General features: G+C 38.4%; 1 protein-coding gene across 1 annotated transcript; it reads right to left on the bottom strand.

Annotated features, from left to right (window-relative positions):
• Positions 1-4248: 4248 nt before the first annotated feature.
• On the bottom strand, positions 4249-23317 carry RBM11 (RNA binding motif protein 11). The gene is made up of 5 exons (XM_047099962.1): positions 23159-23317; positions 19203-19365; positions 17795-17867; positions 7027-7123; positions 4249-5278 (listed from the first exon to the last, which is right to left on the bottom strand). Exons 1-5 carry the CDS (start codon positions 23252-23254, stop codon positions 4994-4996), a joined length of 714 nt encoding a protein of 237 aa, XP_046955918.1. The 5' UTR covers positions 23255-23317; the 3' UTR covers positions 4249-4993.
• Positions 23318-23390: the final 73 nt, after the last annotated feature.

Below are 23390 nucleotides of genomic sequence, written 5' to 3'. Positions count from 1 at the left end.
AATTCAAAATTGTTTATATTGTACAAAAATCTAAAGATTTTACCTCTTCATATCCTAAAAAAACACACCATGATCAAAGATTTATGTGTAAAATTGAATTCGGAAAAATTCTAAAACAAAATAGATTTTTTCTTAATCTTTGATTATGAAAGGCTTTCTGGGAAAAATCCCCAAAACTATAAGAAAGACTAATATGTATGATAAGATATTAACTATGTCGTGGACTCTGGGTCTAAAGTTCTCTCTTGTCTAGCAAAAGAGCTGGATGCAGGATTGAAAGTGAGAGATTGCTAATGTCCGGGAAAAGACAAGAGCCCTGAATAAGGGTCCTTGCCCTGTTTTTATTCAGATCAGAAGGCTTACAAATGTGATAGGCATGTACAAATAGACAAAGAAACTGGGAACATTAACTCGGGCATGTGAGGGAAAAGGGGGTATTTGAAGATATACAGTGTTTGGGGGTTTGGATCAATATAACACAAAATCCGGGCGCAGGGCATTTGGGAGGAAGGTTGTTTACCGCGGATGTGAGGCAGCACCTCTGTTTATCTTAGCTAGCCTAGGGCATGATGCAGGTAGGAGGAATAAACTCAGGGTTGACAAGGCACCTTTTCTTTTGGTCACCATCTCTGCTCTGGGCTGCTTGCCTGCAGTGCAGGGTCCATAGTCCAATTCAACAATTTACCTAACCTGGCTCTATCCTACTGTGAAAGCAGCTTTTCTGCCACAGTACTAAATTGGGGGTGCTTCCACCCTGAACATCTAATCTCGTTTATTTCATATTCCTATGTATTGGTCACCTTTGCACCGTTCCTATTTTAGGCCTTTGCCTCTCCCTCTCTATTCTGGGGACTCTGCACCCCCTCTCTATTTTGGGGTGCCTTTGCACCTCCATATTCCTGGCGCCTTTGCACCTCACTATTCTCAGGGTGTTTTGTACCCCCTATTCTTGGTGTGCCAATCTGGTTTACCCAAACTTGGGTGTGAGCATTTTATGACTTTGTATTTCTTTATGCCTTGTTAACCCATTGGTATAAACCCGGGCCACTCCTAAGCTTATCCCCCACAAACTATATGAAAATTAAAATCTGCTCTGGAAATTAAATTAAAAAAACCCTGGAAAATTATTTAAATATATATAAAAAGGAGTGAATTTTCTTAAGATAAAGAAGGATTATTTAAAAATCAGCAAATAGAAATTCCTTTTAGACCTGACACACTGACATACTGAGAAACAGAGTTTTATCTCCTCGTTCTCCAAAAACCGATTAAAACAAGAATAAGAATTTAAAAAAAGAAAAAAAAAATATTTAAGCAGCAGAAGTTGGGAAAAGGGCCAACAACAAAATTTTTGACATTCTCTAGATTTTTAAGAACACAAACTAACCAACCCAATAAAAATCTCTTAACCACATATCTTCCATATGTCCCTTTCTCTCCTCCCTTTCACAGGAAGAAACTTGAATAAATTATCCTTTTGCAGTCCATTAGCTATAGTTATTTTCTCATTCTCACTCGAAATCAGTCTGATCATACTTGTGCCAGAATCATTTAACCAAAATGTCTTATATGAAACATCATTGCTAAATCCAGTGACCAATTCTGAGTACTTATCTTACCTGATCTATCAATAGCATTTGACACAACTAATTATTTCTTCCTCCTGGAAACACTGTCTTCGCTTGGATTCCCAGATACCATGTTCTGTTTGTCATTCTACTGCGGTTCTTCCTCATCTCCCTATGGTACAAATACTGGCAATACCCAGGGCACAGACCTTGGAGCTCCTCTCCTTTCTACCTACCCACACTTCCTAGATGGTCTTATCCAGTCTTAAGGCTTGAAATACCACTGATATATAATATTTAAATCTTCAACCTAGATCTTTCTCTGGACTGCAGATTTATATGTACAATTTTCTTGATATCTATTAGATTTCTGACATGCAAATCATAATTAACATGTCCAAAATTCTCCAGATTTTGTTCGAAAACTTACTCCTCCATAGTTTTGCCCATATCAGTAAATGGTAATTCTTCCAGTTGCTCTAACCAAATACCTTAAGAGTCTTTGGTTACCCTTCATTCCCTCTCTCCCATGATTAGAATGTTTAGTGAATGGTCATCTTTACCTTTAAAATACATCTAGAATCTGACCACTTCTATTGTTACTGTTTTGATCCAAACAACTATGTCCTCTTGACTGGATAACTTCAATAGTCTCAATATTTCTGCCCTTGTCCTACCCTCACTCCTCACACCCCATCCACAAGATATCCCTGCTAAGAATAATATGTCAAGGTTGTTACAATGACCTGTAAGTTCCCATTATCTTCTGTTCACATCTCTGCTGTGATCAACCTCTTCCACCATATTAGCCATATTCTCTTTCTTCCCTGGAATGCTTCCCCCATGGGGTCTTTGACTCTGCTGTTCCCTTTGCCTGGTGTTCATTCCTCAGATATCCACATGGCTTTCTTTCCTGCTTTGAGTTTTTAATCCCTAAACATGTTCTTTAAAATATATATGTGTGTGTGTGTGTGTGTGTGTATACATATATATGTGTGTGTGTATATATATATATATATATATATATATATATATATATATATCTTTTTTCCTCAGCAGTTTGCTGTTATCAACATCTAACTTTGTTATTGACCTTAATTTTTCTCTTTCCACTACACTATTCCATAAGAACATGATTTAAAAAATACATTGCATAACCCACGTTCCTGTCTCCTTAAGAGGTTGGGGTGATATTGACTAGAGGCAAACCATTTTACTAATACAGGTTTAAAACTTGGAGCCATTCTTCCAAGGATGGGTAAAGAGCAGGCCTAAAAATGTGAGAACAGTTGCGAGTCAGGATAGAAAACTGGACTTCTAGGTATTCTCCCTTTTTTTCTGTGTATTCGGGTGACTGCCTTTCTTCCTCCCAGGATTTATTGTCTTGAGGAATGGCGACTCTCATGCCCTCCTATTGTGCTCTGTTTACCTCTACTATAACATTATCCTGAAATCACCTAACTCTGCATCTATGCCAGAAGACCATAAACTCCTCGAATGTTGGGATCAAACTTTTCCAGTGATGTCTGTCACCTCAGCACCAAACTCTGTGTTTGGAATGACAATCATTCCTTGTTGATTGATTTGCTTTAATGAGTACTCCAAGCAGGAAATGAAGAGAACCTGAACAAGGTCACAATGAGGAGTTAATGACTACTTAGAAATGGGAGTGACAGGAACTGTCTAGAATAACTCCAAGGGTTTTGATTGGCATGCAAGAGAATCTGCAATGTTTTCCCTTGTGATTAACTTAGAGGTGGGATAAAATCAGTGAAGATTTGTTGCCAGCCTGGGGCAAGCAGCTGGGGTGAATGTTATTTTCCTATCCAGGATATTACTAATTTTCTCATATAGAAATAGAAGCAAAGACATTAATTATTAGGATTCATAGTATGGGACTGATTAACAGTATTCACTTACAGTATGTTTTCATTTATTAAACTCCCCAAGCAAGGTCCAGTAGTTGAAACAATTATTGTTATATCCAGGTTCCTTGCAGTAGATGATGTTCTATAAACTTGTTGAAAGCCAATAATTCTCAGAGTTTATAACACAGGAAATATGTGAGTTTGTATCCTTCCTTACATACTGGTTATGTTTTCTAATTACAATGCAAGTAGCACATGTGTTTCTTAACCCTTATACCTGTTAATGATATAACAAGATGGTATTGGAAACTGAAAAGGAAATATTACTGGGAACCAGGTAATAGATTACTTGATCTCATCTGCTAAAGCAGTTTCTACACACACATGAAGTAATTTTTTCAGGTTGGGCATGACTGGTAGTAGACTTAGTCCACAGTTGTGGCCTCACGTGACCTTGTAGAACCCATTCTGATGAAATAACATCATCACTATCAACTTCAGAAAATATCACTTAATGCAAACCAGAGAAGTTGTGTTCACTGAACTTCCTCAGGCTTGAGGTACAGAAGCATCCTTTGTAAAAAAAGATGTCCTTTGAACTTTCTGCTTTAAAATATAATTTCTACGGAAATCCAGAACCCCTCTCTCTCTCTCTCTCTCTCTCTCCCCCTCTGTCCCTCTCCCCTGCTCCCATTCTCTCTCTAAAATAAAAAATAAAATAAATGAACCAGAGACAAGAAATATGATTTGATAATAAATATTAAATACCATACATTAATGAAGTATCATTCTATTTATTGTTCATCATCAAGATTTAAGTATGTCAAATATACTATATCAAACCCAGTTGACAAAAGAGGTTGGGTAATACGGTCATAGCTAATTTTCATGAACTACAATTAAGCGAGAAGTAAAGAGGCAGGTATTCCTATTTCTATACAGTTACATAAAAAGGGAAGGATCTAAAAACCAGTCCCATGATAATAAGCTTTCCTTTGGTATCCTCATTTTATGAAATAAAGCTGCAGGAGAGTAAGGCTCAGAAACACCATATTTAGACATAAAAGATAAAATGTTATTCACAAAGGAAACTAACGCCTGCTTTTCCATCTTTGTTAGGAACAACATGCAACTCCTAAATATTTATACTAGTTTTCATTCAGAAAATCCACCGCTCCATATAGGCAACAGTCTCGGAGAGCAGGGTGCCTTATCCACAAGTGCTCAGGAAGTGACTTCTGATTGAGAAGTTAGTGCAATGCCATCATCAGTACTAAAATATAATAACTCAAAGCGTATTTCTTGTTGACAATGTGTCAAAAATACTATTACAAATACAAAAAATACTACATTATATTATTTTTAAGTTTTTGTCATTCAAGACAAAAATTTGTGTCAATTAACAGGAAATCAGATGTCATATTATTATATATTTCAAACAGCACAAGAAAGCCACGAAACTGGTCATTTAGGAGAATACCGGTTGTTTGTGTTTTTGTTTTTTTTTTTTAAAGAAAATGAAGAGCAGTATAGACAAATTTCATTTGAACATAATCCCTAATATCTTTTCTTTTTCTTACACTTTCGGAACTTTTGGCTATATTCATTTCCTCTATTATTTTCTGTGCTACTGTCACTGTCACTGGTTTGTTTTTGCCTCTTTCGTTTATTCGTCTGATGAAGGTCAGGTTCGCTGGGCTGTTGGTGAGTCCATTCATAAGAGCTGGGTCCAGCCTCTAGATCTGGAACACAATTTAGGGGAGAAGACATGGCCGTGCTACTGGGAAGCGGTGCTGTCACCTCATAGTATGGAAGCTGGAGTGCTGGGTTATACGCATGCCACTGCCATGAAAAAGAAGATAATCTTCTACCAAAACAAGCCCAAACGTTTAAAAAAAGTTAACAGTTACAAATAACTACGAGCAAACTAAACCGCGTGTTAGAAGGACAGTGACTTTTCAAAACGGCAATGTGGTAGTGTCCTTAAATGGTTAATGTGAAGATTGAAGGTAGTATATGCCTTATTACAATACAGATTAGTGCTGCCTTACAGAAATACAGCACAAGCCACAGATACAGTTTTATATTTTCTAGTAGCTACAATGTGAAAATAAAATATTTTGTTTATAATACTGTTTCTAATATTAATAATGTATTTTATTTATCCCAAAATATCCCAAATACTGTCATTTGAACATGTGAATAATATAAGAATTATTAATGAGCTTTTTTACTTTCCCTTTTCCATACTAAGTCTTTAAAATTTGGTGTGCATGTTATAGCACATCTCAATTAAGATGCTACATTTGCACAGACAATACTTGATCTGAATTTAGACTATCCAAAATTTACATTTGAAAAAGGAGATTCACATACCCAAGGTTTCAAATATTCTTAAAAATATTCTAATAACTGAGGGCGCCTGAGTGGTTCAGCCGGTTAAGTGTCCAACTTCGGCTCAGATCATGATCTCCCGGTTTGTGGGTTCGAGCCCCGCGTCAGGCCCTGTGCTGATGGCTCAGAGCCTGGAGCCCGCTTTGGATTGTGTCCCCTCTCTCTATGCCCCTCTCTCTATGCCCTTCCCCTGCTCATGCTCTGACTCTCTCTCCTTCAAAAATAAACATTAAAAAAATTTAAAAAAATATTCTAATAACTGAACCGAGTTATCTGTTTTTAAATTTTAATAAAAATTAAAATTAAGTAAAATTAAAACTCAGCTCCTTATTCTCACATGTGGCTAATGGCCATCGTACGATAGAGCATGTTTGTCCACTATTAAGATAGACACTTTCTTGTTTTTAATTCAAGTTTCTAACTACACAAAGTAGATGAAAGATTAATAGAGACAAAATGAACTTGTGTGAGTGCATGCATGGGTGCGTATGTTTCTCATCTCTATCAACAACATGACATGTAAGAAGAAGGATATTGACAGTTTTGAATGAGAACTAGTTGTTTGTTAGTATCTCACTGTAACTAAGAAAATTTTTTCCAGAGGTTCAATTCTCGATGTTGCTTATGTTTACAAAATGAAAATGCCTACGTGAAACATCTGAAGCTCACATATATGTTGGGTATTTAAAAAAAAAATCACAACCTGTGAATCACACTACTTGTGTTACAATCCCACATCTGTCACTGACAAGCTGTCTTGGGCCTATTTGTATCCCTCAGTTTTATTAGGCATAAAATGAAGAGTTAAAAGAAAAATATTTTCCTAAGTTCCCCTTTAACTTATTGTGACCATACTTATAATTTCTAGGCTGGAACTACATTTTTGAGAGCCTTTGGAAATAATGCAGTTTACTCTACCAACTGAGAACCTAAATTAAATTAAATTTAAATTTAAATGAGAACTCTCTATTCAAATTTTCCTTGGACCACAGTGCATCCTCACTACCATCTACCCGCTTTGTGCTGACACACTCGCTCAGGTACTAAGTTTGAGACTGAAGATGCCTGTGTTAGAGCCGACCATCACTGGGCAGAAGACAGCCTCTGCCTTCACTCCAGGTTGGGATTTGAGAACCGTAAGTTCCACCATAGTCTGTATTATATTATACATCGAACCAAAGGCATATCAAACTTACCATTTTCTGAAAGAAAAAATATTCTTGAGGTAAAGTTGCACCATTAATTGGAAAAAACTGCATGGGAAAGGAAGATCTGCCCACAACTTCTTCATTTCTTTGGGAAGGGAAAAGAAAAATTAATGAACAGTTAAAATTCTTACACACAAATGTCCTTTTTTCTAAAAAACAATAAAAAAATAATAAAAGCTCTTTGTAATTAAAAAACAAAGCTTCCCTAAGACAACTCGATTAAGATTAACTTGAAACATATACATACAAATGATCAGACATTATACTGATAAAATAGTGACCTCATAGTGCCTTATATCTTATTAATTGCTAACATACTGAAATCTAAATATATAGAGTCACATCTGACTTTCTTTTTTTTTTTTTTTTTTTTTCAATGTTTATTTATTTTTGGGACAGAGAGAGACAGAGCATGAACGGGGGAGGGGCAGAGAGAGAGGGAGACACAGAATCGGAAACAGGCTCCAGGCTCTGAGCCATCAGCCCAGAGCCTGACGCGGGGCTCGAACTCCCGGACCGCGAGATCGTGACCTGGCTGAAGTCGGACGCTTAACCGACTGCGCCACCCAGGCGCCCCAGTCACATCTGACTTTCTGATAGGAAAATGTTCAATATGTTATATTTGTACAAAGAAAAAGAACACTTAGAAATGAAGAGAGCAAAGCTAGTCATTAGTAACCACCAAGAATGCATTTAATTTTCTACAGATATAAAAAGTGAAAGAAATATAGAATTTATCCTCAATTTATTTTGGAAGGTATCTTCATTGTTTAACTATAAAAATTATGCTCCTTTCCTAAATGGACTGTTAATGTTACCATCAAGCCATGTTTGCTGATTTCTTTCACACATGAATTAAGATAATAAAAATCCCTAATTCAAGAACAGTTGTGAGCTAAAGTTTCATTTGTAAGTGTAATATTTGCTTCTATGAAGATGTTTAATAAATTCCAATGTTAGAACAACTAGCCTTCATTTGCTACTTGCTCCTCAGTATTCCACAATTTTAATGCTAATACGACTAATCCTTAGGAAAGAGATGTGCTGGGAGAAAGGGTAAAACTAACACAGGCATGTTTTTGGGACCTGGGAAGATGGCGGCGTAGGAGGACGCAGGGCTCACCTCCTCCTGCTGATCACTTAGATTCCACCCACATCGGCCTAAATAGCCCAGAAAACCATCAGAAGACTAGCAGAATGGACTCCAGAGCCACGAAGAGGGTAGGAAGGACAGAGAGGCGGTGCATGCTACACGGACTGGTGGGAGGGAACCAGGGCGGTGGACGGGCAGCCCGCCTGGCAGGGCAGAGCCCCAAGTCTGAATTGCAAAAACGGAGGGGCTGGACTCCGTGAGTTCTGACAGCCAGCGGAACTTAACATCTGGAATGTTATAAGTCAAAAGCTCTGCTCTTAGAGAGTGGGGAGGGCGAGAGGATGCCAGGAGAGTTGTTGAGCCCCGGAAGACAGAGCTCAGCTCAGCTGGGGAACAAAGGCACTAGCAAGCGCCCTCTCCCTCTCTCATTCCCCAGCCAAAATTCCAAAGGGAACCAGTTCCCGTCACTGAACTTGCTTGCACCCTGCAAACACCCAACGCTGTGCTTCTGTGGATCCATCCCTCCGACAGGCCTGCCTCCCTCCAGGTGCTGCAGGGCCCCTCCCGCAGGGGACCACCAACGTCAAAGTGAGCTAAGCCTACCCCTCCTGCCCCTGTGCACCTTGCAGATCCACCCTGGCTAATACACCAGATCCCATCGAAGCAGCACCACAAGCCTGGCAGTGTGCAAGTAGCCCAGACAGGGGCCGCACCACTCCACAGTGAGTCCTGACTCTGGGAGAGGGGAAGATAAGGTACACACCAGTCTGACTGTGGCCCCAGCAGTGGGCTAGGGGCAGACATTGGGTCTGACTGTGGCCCTGCCCAACAACACAAGTTACTCCAAACAGCACAGGAGAAGTGCCTTGCAGTTTGGAGCCACCACAGGGACTACCCAAAACGACAAAATGGAAGAATTATCCTCAAAGAAACTCCAGGAAGTAGCAACAGCTAATGAATTGATCAAAAACAATTTAAGCAATATAAAAGAACAAGAATTTAGAATAATAGTCATGAAATTAATCGCTGGGCTTGAAAACCACATACAGGACAGCAGAGAATCTATTGCTACAGAGATCAAAAGACTAAGAAATAGTCATGTGGAGCTAAAAAAATGATATAAATGAGCTGCAAAATAAAATGGAAGTGGCCATAGCATGGATTGAAGAGGCAGAGGAGAGAATAGGTGGATTAGAAGATAAAATTATTAAAAAAGAGGAAGCTGAGAAAAAGAGAGACAAAAAAATCCAGGAGTATGAGGGGAGAATTAGAGAACTGAGTGATGCAATCAAATGGAACAATATCCATATCATAGGAATTCCAGAAGAAGAAGAGAGAGAGAAAGGGGCTGAAGGTGTACTTGAACAAATCATAGCTGAGAACTTCCCTGATCTGGGGAAAGAAAAAGGCATTGAAATCCAAGAGGCACAGAGAACTCCCTTCAGACGTAACTTGAATTGATCTTCTGTATGACATATCATAGTGAAACTGGCAAAATACAAGGATAAAGAGAAAATTCTGAAAGTAGCTAGGGACAAACAGGCTCTAACTTACAAAGGTAGACACATAAGAATAGCAGCAGACCTATCTACTGAAACTTGGCAGGCCAGAAAGGAATGGCAGGAAATCTTTAATGTGATGAACAGAAAAAATATGCAGCCGAGAATCCTTTATCAAGCAAGTCTGTCATTCAGAATAGGAGAGATAAAGGTTTTCCCAAAGAAACGAAAACTGAAGGAATTCACCACCACTAAACCAGCCCTACAAGAGATCCTAAGGGGGAATTCTGTGAGTGAAATGTTGCAAGGACCACAAAGTACCAGAGACATCACTACAAGCATATAACTACAGACATCATAATGACACTAAACCCATAACTTTCAATAATAACACTGAATGTAAATGGACTAAATGTTCCAACCAAAAGACACAGGGTATCAGAATGGATAAAAAAAGAAGACCCATCTATTTACTGTCCACAAGAGACTCATTTTAGACCTGAGGACACTTTCAGATTGAAAGTGAGGGGATGCAGAACTATCATGCTACTAGAAGTCAAAGAAAGCTGGAATAGCCACACTTATATCAGACAAACTAGACTTTAAATTTCAGGCTGTAACAAGAGATGAAGAAGAGATGAAGAATAATAATTACAGGGTCTATCCATCAGGAAGAGCTAACAATTATAAATGTCTATGTGCCGAATATGGGAGCCCCCAAATATATAAAACAATTAATCACAAACATAATCAATCTTATTGATAAGAATCTGGTAATTTCAGGGGACTTTTAATACCCCACTTACAACAATGGATAGATCATCTAGACACAGGATCAATAAAGAAACAAGGGCCCTGAATGATACAGTGGACCAGATGGACTTGACAGATATATTTAGATATATCTGCATCCCAAAGCAACAGAATATACTTTCTTCTTGAGTGCATATGGAACATTCTCCAAGATAGATCACATATTGGGTCACAAAACAGCCCTTCATAAGTATAAAGGAACTGAGATCATACCATGCACACTTTCAGACCACAATGCTATCAAACTTGAAATCAGCCACAGAAAAAAGTCTGGAAAACCTCCGAAAGCATGGAGGTTAAAGAACACCCTACTAAAGAATGAATGGCTTAACCAATGGAATCAAATGAAAATACAACAATCCAAACACTTTGGGATGCAGCGAAGGCAGTCCTGAGATGAAAATACATTGCAATCCAGGCCTATCTCAAGAAACAAGAAAAATCCCAAATACAAAATCTAACAGCACACCTAAAGGAAACAGAAGCAGAACAGCAAAGATACCCCAAACCCAGCAGAAGAAAATAAATAATAAAGATCAGAGCAGAAATAAACAATATAGAATCTAAAAAGCTGTAGAGCAGATCAATGAAACCAAGAGTTGTTTTTTTGAAAAAATAAACAAAATTGATAAACCTCTAGCCAGGCTCTCAAAAAGAAAAGGGAGATGACCCAAATAGATAGAATCATGAATGACAATGGAATTATTACAACTAATCTGTCAGAAATACAAGCAATTATCAGGAAATACTATAAAAAATTATATGCCAACAAATTGGACAACCTGGAAGAAATGGACAAATTCCTAAGCACCCACACACTTCCAAAACTCAAACAGGAAGAAATAGAAAACTTGAACAGACCCATAACCAGCAAAGAAATTGAATCAGTTATCAAAAATCTCCCAACAAATAAGAGTCCAGGACAGATGGCTTCCCTGGGGCATTCTACCAGACATTTAAAGCAGAGATAATACCTATCCTCCTCAAGCTGTTCCAAAAAATAGAAAGGGAAGGAAAACTTCCAGACTCATTCTATGAAGCCAGCATTACTCTGATCCCCAAACCAGATAGAGACCCAGCAAAAAAGAGAACTACAGGCCAATATCCCTGTTGAATATGGATGCAAAATTCTCAATAAGATGCTAGCAAATCGAATTCAACAGCGTATAAAAAGAATTATTCACCATGATCAAGTGGGATTCATTCTTGGGCTGCAGGACTGGTTCAACATTCGCAAATCAATCAATGTGATACATCACATTAATAAAAGAAAAAATAAGAACCATATGATCCTGTCAATCGATGCAGAAAAAGCATTTGACAAAATTCAGCATCCTTTCTTAATAAAAACCCTCGAGAAAGTCGGGATAGAAGGAACATACTTAAACATCATAAAAGCCATTTATGAAAAGCCCACAGCGAATATCATCCTCAATAGGGAAAAACTGAGAGCTTTCTCCCTGAGATCAGGAACACGACAGGGATGTCCACTCTCACTGCTATTGTTTAACATAGGGTTGGAAGTTCTAGTGTCAGCAATCAGACAACAAAAGGAAATCAAAGGCATCAAAATTGGCAAAGATGAAGTCAAGCTTTCACTTGTTGCAGATGACATGATATTATACATGGAAAACCTGATAGACTCTACAAAAGTCTGCTAGAACTGATACATGAATTCAGCAAAGTCACAGGATACAAATTTAATGTACAGAAATCAGTTGCATTCTTATCAAATAAAGAAACTGATCCCATTCCCGATTGCACCAAGAAGCATAAAATACCTAGGAATAAACCTAACTAAAGATGTAAAAGATCTGTATGCTGAAAACTATAGACAGCTTACGAGGAAATTGAAGAAGATAACAAAGAAATGGGAAAACATTCCATACTCATGGATTGGAAGAATAAATATTGTTAAAATGTCAATACTACTGAAAGCAATCTACACATTCAATGCAATCCCAATCAAAACTGCACCAGCATTCTTCTCAAAGCTAGAACAAGCAATCCTAAAATTTGTATGGAACGACAAAAGACCCCGAATAGCCAAAGTAATTTTGAAGAAGAAGACCAAAGTGGGAGGCATCACAATCCCAGACTTTAGCCTCTACTACAAAGCTGTAATCATCAAGACAGCATGGTATTGGCACAAAACAGACACACTGACCAATGGAATAGAATAGAAACCCCAGAATTGGATCCACAAATTTATGGCCAACTAATTTTTGACAAAGCAGGAAAGAATATCCAATGGAAAAAAGACAGTTTCTTTAACAAATGGTGCTGGGAGAACTGGACAGCAACATGCAGAAGAATGAAACTAGACCACTTTCTTACACAATTCACAAAAAATAAACTCAAAATGGATGAAGGACCTGAATGTGAGATAGAAAACCATCAAAAGCCTAGAGGAGAAAGCAGGAAAAACCTCTCTGACCTCAGCCGCAGCAATTTCTTACTTGACACATCTCCAAAGTCAAGGGAATTAAAAGCAAAAATGAACTATTGGGACCTCATCAAGATAAAAAGCTTCTTCACTGCAAAGGAAACAATCAACAAAACTAAAAGGCAACCGATGGAATGGGAAAAGATATTCGCAAATGACATATCAGACAAAGGGCTAGTATCCAAAATCTATAAATAACTCACCAAACTCCACACCCGAAAAACAAATAATCCAGTGAAGAAATGGGCAGAAGACATGAGCAGACATTTCTCTAAAGAAGATTTCCAGATGGCCAACAGGCACATGAAAAGATGTTCAGCGTCGCTCCTCATCAGGGAAATACAAATCAAAACCACATTCAGATACCACCTCACGTCAGTCAGAGTGGCCGAAATGAACAAATCAGGAGACTATAGATGCTGGAGAGGATGTGGAGAAACGGGAACCCTCTTGTACTGTTGGTGGGAATGCAAACTGGTACAGCCGCTCTGGAAAAGAGTGTGGAAGTTCCTCAAAAAATTAACAATAGATCTACCCTATGACCCAGCAATAGCACTGCTAGGAATTTACCCAAGGGATACAGGAGTGCTGATGCATAGGGAGACTTGTACCCCAATGTTTATAGCAGCACTTTCAACAATAGCCAAATTATGGAAAGAGCCTAAATGTCCATTAACTGATGAATGGATAAAGAAATTGTGGTATACATACACAATGGAATACTACGTGGCAATGAGAAAGAATGAAATATGGCCTTTTGTAGCAACGTGGATGGAACTGGAGAGTGTTATGGTAAGTGAAATAAGTCATACAGAGAAAGACAGATACCATATGTTTTCACTCGTATGTGGATTCTGAGAAACTTAACAGAAGACCATGGGGGAGGGGAAGGGAAAAAAAAAGTTAGAGAGGGAAGGAGCCAAACCATAAGAGACTCTTAAAAACTGAGAATAAAGTGAGGTTGATGGGGGATAGGAGGGAGGGGAGGGTGGGTGATGGGCATTGAGGGGGGCACCTGTTGGGATGAGCACTGGGTGTCATATGGAAACCAATTTGACAATAAATTTCATATTAAAAAAACTAACACAGGCAGGTAAAGGCAAAAATGAGGACAGGTGAATGACAGGAAGCAGTTAGATGGATAGGCAGAGATCCCATTTATAAGCGGTGACAGTACTGCAAAAACCAGAGGAAGAGTAAATTTCATTAAGGAAGGAATTAGACAGCTGTCAGTTACAAAAGAGGAAGTGTATGGGAAGTAAGGATGTGAAGGATGAAGGATTTTTCGGGGGGGGGGGGCGGAATATAATAGCCTGATTTGGAGACAAGGTGCAAAGACCAGAACATGTGTATAGAACAAGCGATAGTAAAGAAACAAATGGAAAGTGCAATGAAATTCTAGAGTAGGGAAGATATGACCTCAGTAGCAGAAATAGTGAAATTAGCACCATCATGAAAGCAATTACAGATTCTCTAAAACCACGATCCTTCCTATGTGAGTATCTGGGCATGCACAGTTGTCTACATAGAAGAATTGCATGTAAATTGGGAAGGGTTATGAGCTAAACTGTCACCTCAAATTTATTATTTTGAAATCCTAACCCCCTAAACCTCAGAATGCGACCTTATTTGGAAATAGGATTGTTGCAGATATAATCAAGAGGAGGTCATACTAGAGTAGCATGAGCTGCTAATCCAATAGGACTGGTGTCTTTATTTTTTTATTTTTATTTTTTTTAATGTTTACTTATTTTTTTTTTAATTTTTTTTCAACGTTTATTTATTTTTGGGACAGAGAGAGACAGAGCATGAACGGGGGAGGGGCAGAGAGAGAGGGAGACACAGAATCGGAAACAGGCTCCAGGCTCTGAGCCATCAGCCCAGAGCCGGACGCGGGGCTCGAACTCACGGACCGCGAGATCGTGACCTGGCTGAAGTCGGACGCTTAACCGACTGCGCCACCCAGGCGCCCCACTTATTTTTTTTTTGAGAGAGACAGTGAGAGACTGGGGGGAGGAGGAGGCAGAGAGAAGGAGAGACAGCATCCCAAGCAGCCTCTGTGCTATCATGTGCAGACGCTGATGCGGGGCTCAAGCTCATGAACTGTAAGATCATGACCTGAGCTGAGATCAAGAGTTTGACGCTTAACTGACTGAGCCACCCAGATGCCCCAGGACTGGTGTCTTTATAAAAGGGGGAAATTTAGAGATGGGTGCACACAGGGAAAACACCATATGAAGATGAAAGCAGAGATATAGGTGATGGGTCTATAAGCTAAGGAATATCAAATATTGCCAAATAACCAGGAGATGCTAAGGCAGAGACACAGAACAGACTCTTTCTCACAGCCCTCAGAAGGAACTAACTCTTTGGGCACCTTGATCTTGGGCTCCTAGCCTTCAGAACTGTGAGACAAAATATTTCTGTTGTTTAAATACCTGTTTGTGGTACTTTGTTATGACAGCTTTAACAAACTAATACAGGAACTATTTATTAAAAACAGAAGGTATGAGAGGCAATCAATAGAAGCGCAAAAACCCTTTGCCAAGAAAGACCAGTGAAAGACGAAGGGTTTGACATGTACACCACTTTTCTCTGGACATTACTATAACCTATTCTCATTCTTCCTTTATAATATAACAAATAACTAGAAGATAAGGTACTACTACCGGTGAAGTGTAGTATTATGGAATATACTTATAATTCTGATTTTATACCCTAGAATTTGTGATGAGTTAGTTTGTCAAATGTAAGTACAGAATACAAGAGTTATGTTAACATCTTATAAGGTTTGTCTTGTCTTTCTACCTCTGCTCAAATCGTAGCAATAACTTGTTCCTTCCTAATTCCTGAGAAAAAAGAGGTATATTTTACCACGAGAAGAGGGGAAACTCTCATATTAAATATATAGCTCAATTCAGGAGTCTATAGCACTTCCCCTACCAACACAGTTAATTACTCTCTCCTTTTTGGTAACACTGGCTGAAAGTATTCACTGAATACTTGCTATGTGTCCAGTATTTTAAATACATTGCATTTATTACAAAATTTGATTCTCATAATAATCTTTGAGGTATTATCTTTGTTTTATTTTAAGTTTATTTATTTTGAGAGAGAGAGAGAGAGAGAAAGAGAGAGAGGGAGAGAATGAGCAGGGGAGGGGCAGAGAGAGAGTGAGAGAGAGAATCCCAAGTAGGTTCCGCACTGTCAGTGCAGAGCCCGACAGAGGGCTTGAACTCGTGAACCGTGAGATCATGACCTGACCTGAAACCAAGAGTTGGATGCTTAACTGACTGAGTCACCTATGCGCCCATTATCCTCATTTTAAAGACAGGTTATGGTGTGGTGAAATAACCTGTCCAAGGTCATAACATTAAAACAGTGGTAAAAGCAGAATTCAAATTCAGGCAATTTGATGTCAGTACCTACTTTTTAACTTCTAATGTCCCTGATACAGAAATGCTGGGAAGAAAGATGATGTGAAGCACACTGTGTTTTATTTGGGATGAAATAGTTTTACTACAGATAAGCCTGTGTAATTGTCAGTCCTAAGAGGCACTGTCTTATGCCTCAGAGGGACAGGAGTTTCGGCTACAGTTAGTTTACTTGAGAATATTCGGTTCTGCTGCAGAAGGCAAAAACAAACACGATGGATGAAATGCTTGTAATGGACTCTAAGTAAGCTGGCGGTTTGTGGAACAGTGATGAAGCTGGGTTAGAGATAGAATAAGCAAATCACTTGGGAGATAAAGGCAGAATTTATAATATATATTAAATATAGATAGGAAATAAGTTAGTATCCTGCCAGACATGCTATAGATAGATTCAACAGAATATAGGATGGAATAAGTAAGAACGTTACTTATGGACAAAAAGGGAAAGAAACACCATGTCCGCATCATGTCACCCCCGGGCTAACAATTATGTTGCTTCTCTTATCTTTGCTCTGCCTCAGAAACTCAGATAAAACCTGGGGGCATCTAGCAGACTAACCAACAAGTTACTTGTGTGGCCAGGTGTATTTGCCCTTGACCCTCTTTGAGAAGGAAAATTCTGGGAATATTCCATCTGAATGGATATCCTTATTGAACCTCAACTCTAGTTCTCAGAAGCACGCTAGCAGTGAGGAAGGCTGATGCAGCAGAGCGAAAAACGGTGCATGAATATTAGTGTAACCAGAACGCGGTACGCTGGTCCTTCGGCCCACTTGTACCCACTGCTTAAGTGTGCTAACCTATCCAGTATCTTTCCTGTTGCTTTTCACTGTGTCTTTTAAATTGGTTTAATAAACAGTGTGACTCAAACATCTTAATTCAGTTTGAGAGTCCTTCTGTTCCATGACCTCTGGGATAGCTTGCCTGACAATGCCCTTAGAGGCTAACGTTGCATCGAAAAATCAGCCAATGCAAAATTTTAGAATATTTGGAAAATTACAATAGGGAAGTTCTAAAAAGTAGTAAAATAAATAACAGAATGGCTTAATGGCAGAATGCTTTATTTCAAGATTAGCCATTACCACTTTTTCATCTTCATGACCTTAAAAATTAGTTAACGTTTGCATTTCAATTTATTCAAATATAAAATATGGATAATGGTATCTCTGTGATCATCACAATGACACCTTGGATGCTTAAGTAATTTAACAACTATGACAGGCACAAGGTAAACCATAAAGAACACTAGAAACATAGGTCTCTCCCACCTACTGATGAAAATATTAAAACCCCACTTTAAATGAAAATATTTTGTCACTTTTCATGGTTTCAGAAAAAAAGTGAATTGCTTAATTTTATCCTATGTCTAAATAGTAAGGTTTTACAATAGTCCAGTATATATAAAAACTACTGCTGGTATAAGAACACATTTATTTGCTTTACCTTTTTGAAAAAAAATATTTTTAATTACCTGTAGCTGTGTGAATTTATCTTAACACAGCTCTCGAAACTTTGGTTGGCTGGTTCAGAAGAATGAGAGCTCCCTATGGAAGAAATAGAACAACTGATTACTTAATGGTACTTTTTTTTTGAGTTCTCACATTAAGCCATACAGAAACTCGAAACCTGAAAGGATTTAGCACTGGTTAAAATTCCTTAATCATATAATTAAGATACCCAAATATATCTTTGATCTCCCAAGTAATATTTATAAATTATTTACATCACTGCAAATGAATGAATTACAACCAAGATTTGTCCAAAGTAATGGCTGTACAGAAAAATGATACTGATATGGGACCATAAGGTCCCTGATGTTGTATTGTTCTACATGCCTGTAGACTAACAATAGCAAACATTTGTGTTATTTGCATCCTTTGTAGAATGCATGAGTTCTCCAACCCACACTGGCAAAAGCGGATGCAACCTTAGGACGCTGAGCAGCTGGCTGGGATGTGTCAGAACATACTATGTCGTGGCCCATTTTACCAGTCCTTGAGAGTTAACCGGAAAGTACTTGAGAGCATTATACAGCTAATTAGCTTTGAGAAAACATTAACAAAATAAATAAAAGAAAGAAACACAAGGAGAAACCCTTTTCCTTTGCAATGAGGTATTGTTTTCTTATTCTTATTCATTTTTAGTATAATGAGAGGAATAAAAAACAAACAAGGAATACATCAATATCCTTGAATAATCTGGGGAGGGAGGGAACATAAGCATCCCAAGCCCTGCACCATGAGCATAAGCATCGCCTCTATCAGTCCCTCAAAGCATGAAAGAGGTAGAGCAGTAGCACAGTGTTCCCTGGTATTTAACCAGTTGTTGGGGGGTATGCAGGAGAAGGCATTTGAGGTCATTCATGTCAGGAAGCTTTCCTCCAGTTACTGAGGGTCACTCTGCAGCCACTTTCAGCCAGCTGCTCTTGCAGGGACTCTGATCCAGGGCAATATGTAGAGCATGGTTTTCCCAGAAGAATGACTAAGATACTCACTATACCTTCCAAATAGTAGGTATTTGATACCATACATTAGCACTGACGAGAAGATTAGCAAATAGCCTTGCTGTATAAAGGCTAGAGCTGTGTGTCCGCAGTTCATTTAGATTTGCTTAATTTAAAACAGCAAATAGCAGTATCGTAGCTACCTTCTGGCTGGTACTAAGATAGAACATTTTAAATTTTCATACAGAAAAAAGTGCTATAGAGTTGGCAATACTAATTAGTCATACAACATTTTCAATGTCCACATGTATTTTGAGAAAATTTAACAGAGACCACAAGGGCCCTATACATCATATAGAACACACACTATTTACACCTCTGAGAACAACACCATCAACAAAACACACTTGGAAGATTCATCGATGGCAAGACCTACCAAATCGATACTGTACATTAATTGGTCTTCCATATAAACGAATTCCATTCAGCAAAGCTATGGCATAAGACACTGATTCAGGGTGTTTAAAGCAGACAAATCCAAAAGACTTCGGCTTTCCTTCTCTGTCTTTGCATATAGTCACTTTGGTTAATGGCCCAGCCTATAAGAAACTTAAAAATTATTTTCTCATAAATCTAAAGATTTTTTTTTACATTCAGATAAATAAGTATATTCAACTTCAAAGTTAAAAAAATTTGTTAGCAATAATAGCTTTATGTAGTTCTGCAAATATACATTTTACTAACAGTAATATTTCATCACACTTTCTGGTATTTTTTGGCTGATCAAGGAAACATTTGTAGTATTAGGAACAGAAAACCCTCTGTTAGGCTTAACAAAACAATGTAGAGAGCATTTAAATCTAAGAATGAAATACTACTTTTCTCCATACATATTAACTGTGTAAACTCAAAAATAAATTGAAATCACCAACCTAATGTTATTTGAGTGATCCTAAAAAAAGTGTTAATACTGTATTGGGGCCTAATTTCTTTTGTCAAGATTAAACATTTTTACAAGAGAAACTAAATTTATCATGTGTTTTGATCTAATAATCCTATTTGGTAAATATTTCCAAAGAAAAAAAAGTTTTAATATCTTTAAAACTTTTAAGTAGGTGCACTATTTATATGAGTGAAAAATTAGAAAGATTCCAAATCCAACAATGGGTGAATATTATTCCATTGTGTATTGCTAAAGTGGATAAAATAAATTTAAAATATTCAGATTGTATTTATAGTAAAACCTATAATTAGCAAAACAGAGTTAAAAAGTAGAAGCAAATATTATAAAAAAGTGTTAATTAAACTAAAAACTTACATCTCCCCCATTATAAGTGTTACAGGTAGTACCCACAAAGACTTATAAACAAGATTTAATGGCAAATGGCTCATACTTTTTAATTGCATATTAATGATCGATTACTTTTCTCTGTAGAGTTGGGTAAATAAACTGCCTTTAAAGAAAAATGTTAACTATTATCTTTAAAATTATACTATATTTTAAGATTCAGTCTTTCTTTTTTTTCATTTTCTGCTTTCCCAGGGACTAGCTCATCCTTTCCTATGACTTCAAAGACCACTTCACCAACAAATCTATTTGTTATACTCATGACTCTTAGAGACCTCTGTGTGACTGTACTTCAGACTCAACACATTTGAAACTGCATTCATTTGTTTCTTCCCCACATCTTTACTTCAGTATTTCTTAGTCAAAAGTACAAAAATATTAAACCTGATTTTCTCACGTCAAAGGATAATGAGAAATTAAAAAAAAAAACTAGTAAAAGGATAAATACACAGTCATAAAATAAAATCAATTTTAATCAGTATTGTTCTTCTACAGATAGTAAATATATAAAATCACAAATGAACAGAATATGCTTAAATGCTTTGAATTTCACAAATTCAAAGATATACCAAAGCATTTTTAAAGATAAATTTCAACAAGATTTGCTCATAGCAACAATCCCATCACCTTTCAATCTTTTTAAAGACTAAGGTTATGTGTTTTAAAAAGCCTTTTTAAAAGATACCTCACTTTGGGGCGCCTGGGTGGCTCAGTCGGTTAAGCGTCCGACTTCAGCCAGGTCATGATCTCGCGGTCCGTGAGTTCGAGCCCCGCGTCAGGCTCTGGGCTGATGGCTCAGAGCCTGGAGCCTGTTTCCGATTCTGTGTCTCCCTCTCTCTCTGCCCCTCCCCCGTTCATGCTCTGTCTCTCTCTGTCCCAAAAATAAATAAACGTTGAAAAAAAAATTTAAAAAAAAAAAAAAAATAAATAAATAAAAGATACCTCACTTTAGCAAATCCTTCCAGAATACAGAAGGACCAAGGCAAAAATAAAAACATATGCTTGGTTGCCTGATCTCTAGTGGTGAAATTATAAAAAATGAGAAATTTTTATATATTTGTATATAATTTATATATTACTATATATATATATATATATATATATGCACACATATATATGTATATAAATAGATGGATCCAGGCCCTGCTGACTAGAAATAATGTAAGTGCATGGGGCCTTCATGATTATCCCCAACCCCTTTACCAGCTCCCCGCCTTCTTTCTGGAAGCTCATCATTAAAGAAGCCTTCACGGGAAAACAACTATAAGGCTTTTTTCTGTTTTCCTTCCTTTCTTCCTTCCTCCTTCCCTCCCTCCCTTTGTTTCTTTTTTTTTTCTTTTTTGTCTTAAATTTTTTTTTTCTTTTAGTTAGAGTCATAAGTTTCAAATGATATTTGGGGAAATAACTATAGGAAACTATCAGAACAGATTAAAAAAGGCCAGTTTTTTAAACTTTTTAAACTTAGGTATCTTTTTAAGAGGGTATATTAGAATAAGCATAAAAGTCTTAAAATAAACAATATTTTTCAAATAATAACAAGTTTTATGTTCCTGGGGTGGGGAGGGAATTCTCTCTACCAAATTGTGTATATCTATAATTAGCAGTAGACAGACACAAAGCTAGGGCTTTTCAGAAACTATATCGAGAACCCTTTTCACCACCGGTACTCATACTTAGTCCTAGAAATTTAGTTTTGTTATAGTCTCCCTTGGAATTTGCCCTTATTAGGATAGAGAGAAGTCATTCTTTCTTGATTTCTCTTGATGTTAGTAGTAATAGTAATACTATTAGTAGTAGCAGTAGTTTGCAGCAGCAAACGCTTAAAAGTGCCAGGCTCAATTCTAACTGTTTTACCTGGATTAATTTACTTAACCTTCACACCACATCATACTGTAGATGCTATTACTACCATTTGACATTTAAGGAAACTGAAGTACTGAGATATTCATTTATTTGCCCAGTGTCACTTTGCTGACATCAGAGTCAAACAGCTATGCTATATTACATAACCCCCTCTTTTGTAGATTATCTTAAATCAAAAATTTAAAATTTTCCCTTTTAGAAAAACCAAGGCCTATCTCTTAAATTTGTATGCTCAGCATCTTACTTTGTGTTTGCCATGTAATTTTTGTACCATTAAACAGTTAGATAGGGGCGCCTGGGTGGCTTGGTCAGTTAAGCGTCCGACTTCGGCTCAGGTCATGATCTCACCGTCCGTGAGTTCAAGCCCCGCGTCGGGCTCTGTGCTGACAGCTCAGAGCCTGGGGTGTTTCGGATTCTGTGTCTCCCTCTCTCTCTGACCCTCCCCTATTCATGCTCTGTCTCTCTCTGTCTCAAAAATAAATAAATGTTAAAGAGTTAGATAAATGGCTGGATGAAGATATCTCTTTAGCAAGTGACACCTACATGTATATAATAGGTGAGTGTTTAGAGGAGACAGAGGAGGCTTACTCATGGCAAGTCCTAGGTCTCAAAAAATTTCCAGAAGGTCCTCTTGGTATGAAATACAGGGAGCTTCCCAAGGAATCAATTGGTCAGCTATGATGCGGCTGTCCAAATCACTAAATTTCATTTACCATACTGGAGTAAAAATACCCTCCATATAAAAGGGCTTGGGGGCATAAGTAATGTATAGGGCAACATTTTAAAATCTATACCTCTCATTTCGCTGGATGTAAGGCGTGAGGGTGCTTATTGCCTGAAGGAAGGCAGTGACAGGGCTGTTTTCTGTTTTGCCCAAGATACTCAAGGCCCAGGCAGTTTCTGGGAAGCCCTCACTCAGGGCTGGGCGCTGGGGGGAGCCAAGTCACCCCCTACCCGCAGAACTGTACAGTGGGGACGGCGATAGGACGCACATTATATCACTTCAATGCCAGCTGCTCACGTGGGGATAGGTGCGCCCAAACGGAACTAAACTATAAACCTAGGCTCAGGATGGGGCAGGAAGAGGGCCGGGCACCGGGTGGTCCAGGTGTGCCCCGCCCCTCGGGCTGCGCTTCCGGCTTGACGCTCCCCGCCCCTCCGCCGCCCCCCGCAGACGGTACCTGAAGGAACAGCTCGTAAAGAATCTCTTCCCGTACTCGGGCCTCTAAATTCCCCACAAACACCGTCCTGTCGGCCTCCTCCTGAGCAGGGAACATCCCTCCGGTCTCCGGCCGAGGATAGAGGAGGCACCCAGACCCCGCCCCCTCTCGCCGTGTTACTGCGCCTCTCGTACTAGGGGAGTCGCGCGGACGACGGGAGCGCGCGCGCCAGGGGCGGAGCGAGGTAGGGGCT

Source organism: Lynx rufus, unplaced genomic scaffold, assembly GCF_022079265.1.
Source record: "Lynx rufus isolate CCGP_SWC_20201006 ecotype Redwood Valley unplaced genomic scaffold, mLynRuf1.p SCAF_5, whole genome shotgun sequence".
Classification (NCBI taxonomy): Eukaryota; Metazoa; Chordata; class Mammalia; order Carnivora; family Felidae; genus Lynx; species Lynx rufus.
The sequence above is the reverse complement of the archived record's forward strand: the minus strand, read 5'-3'. Positions and strand labels throughout refer to the sequence as shown.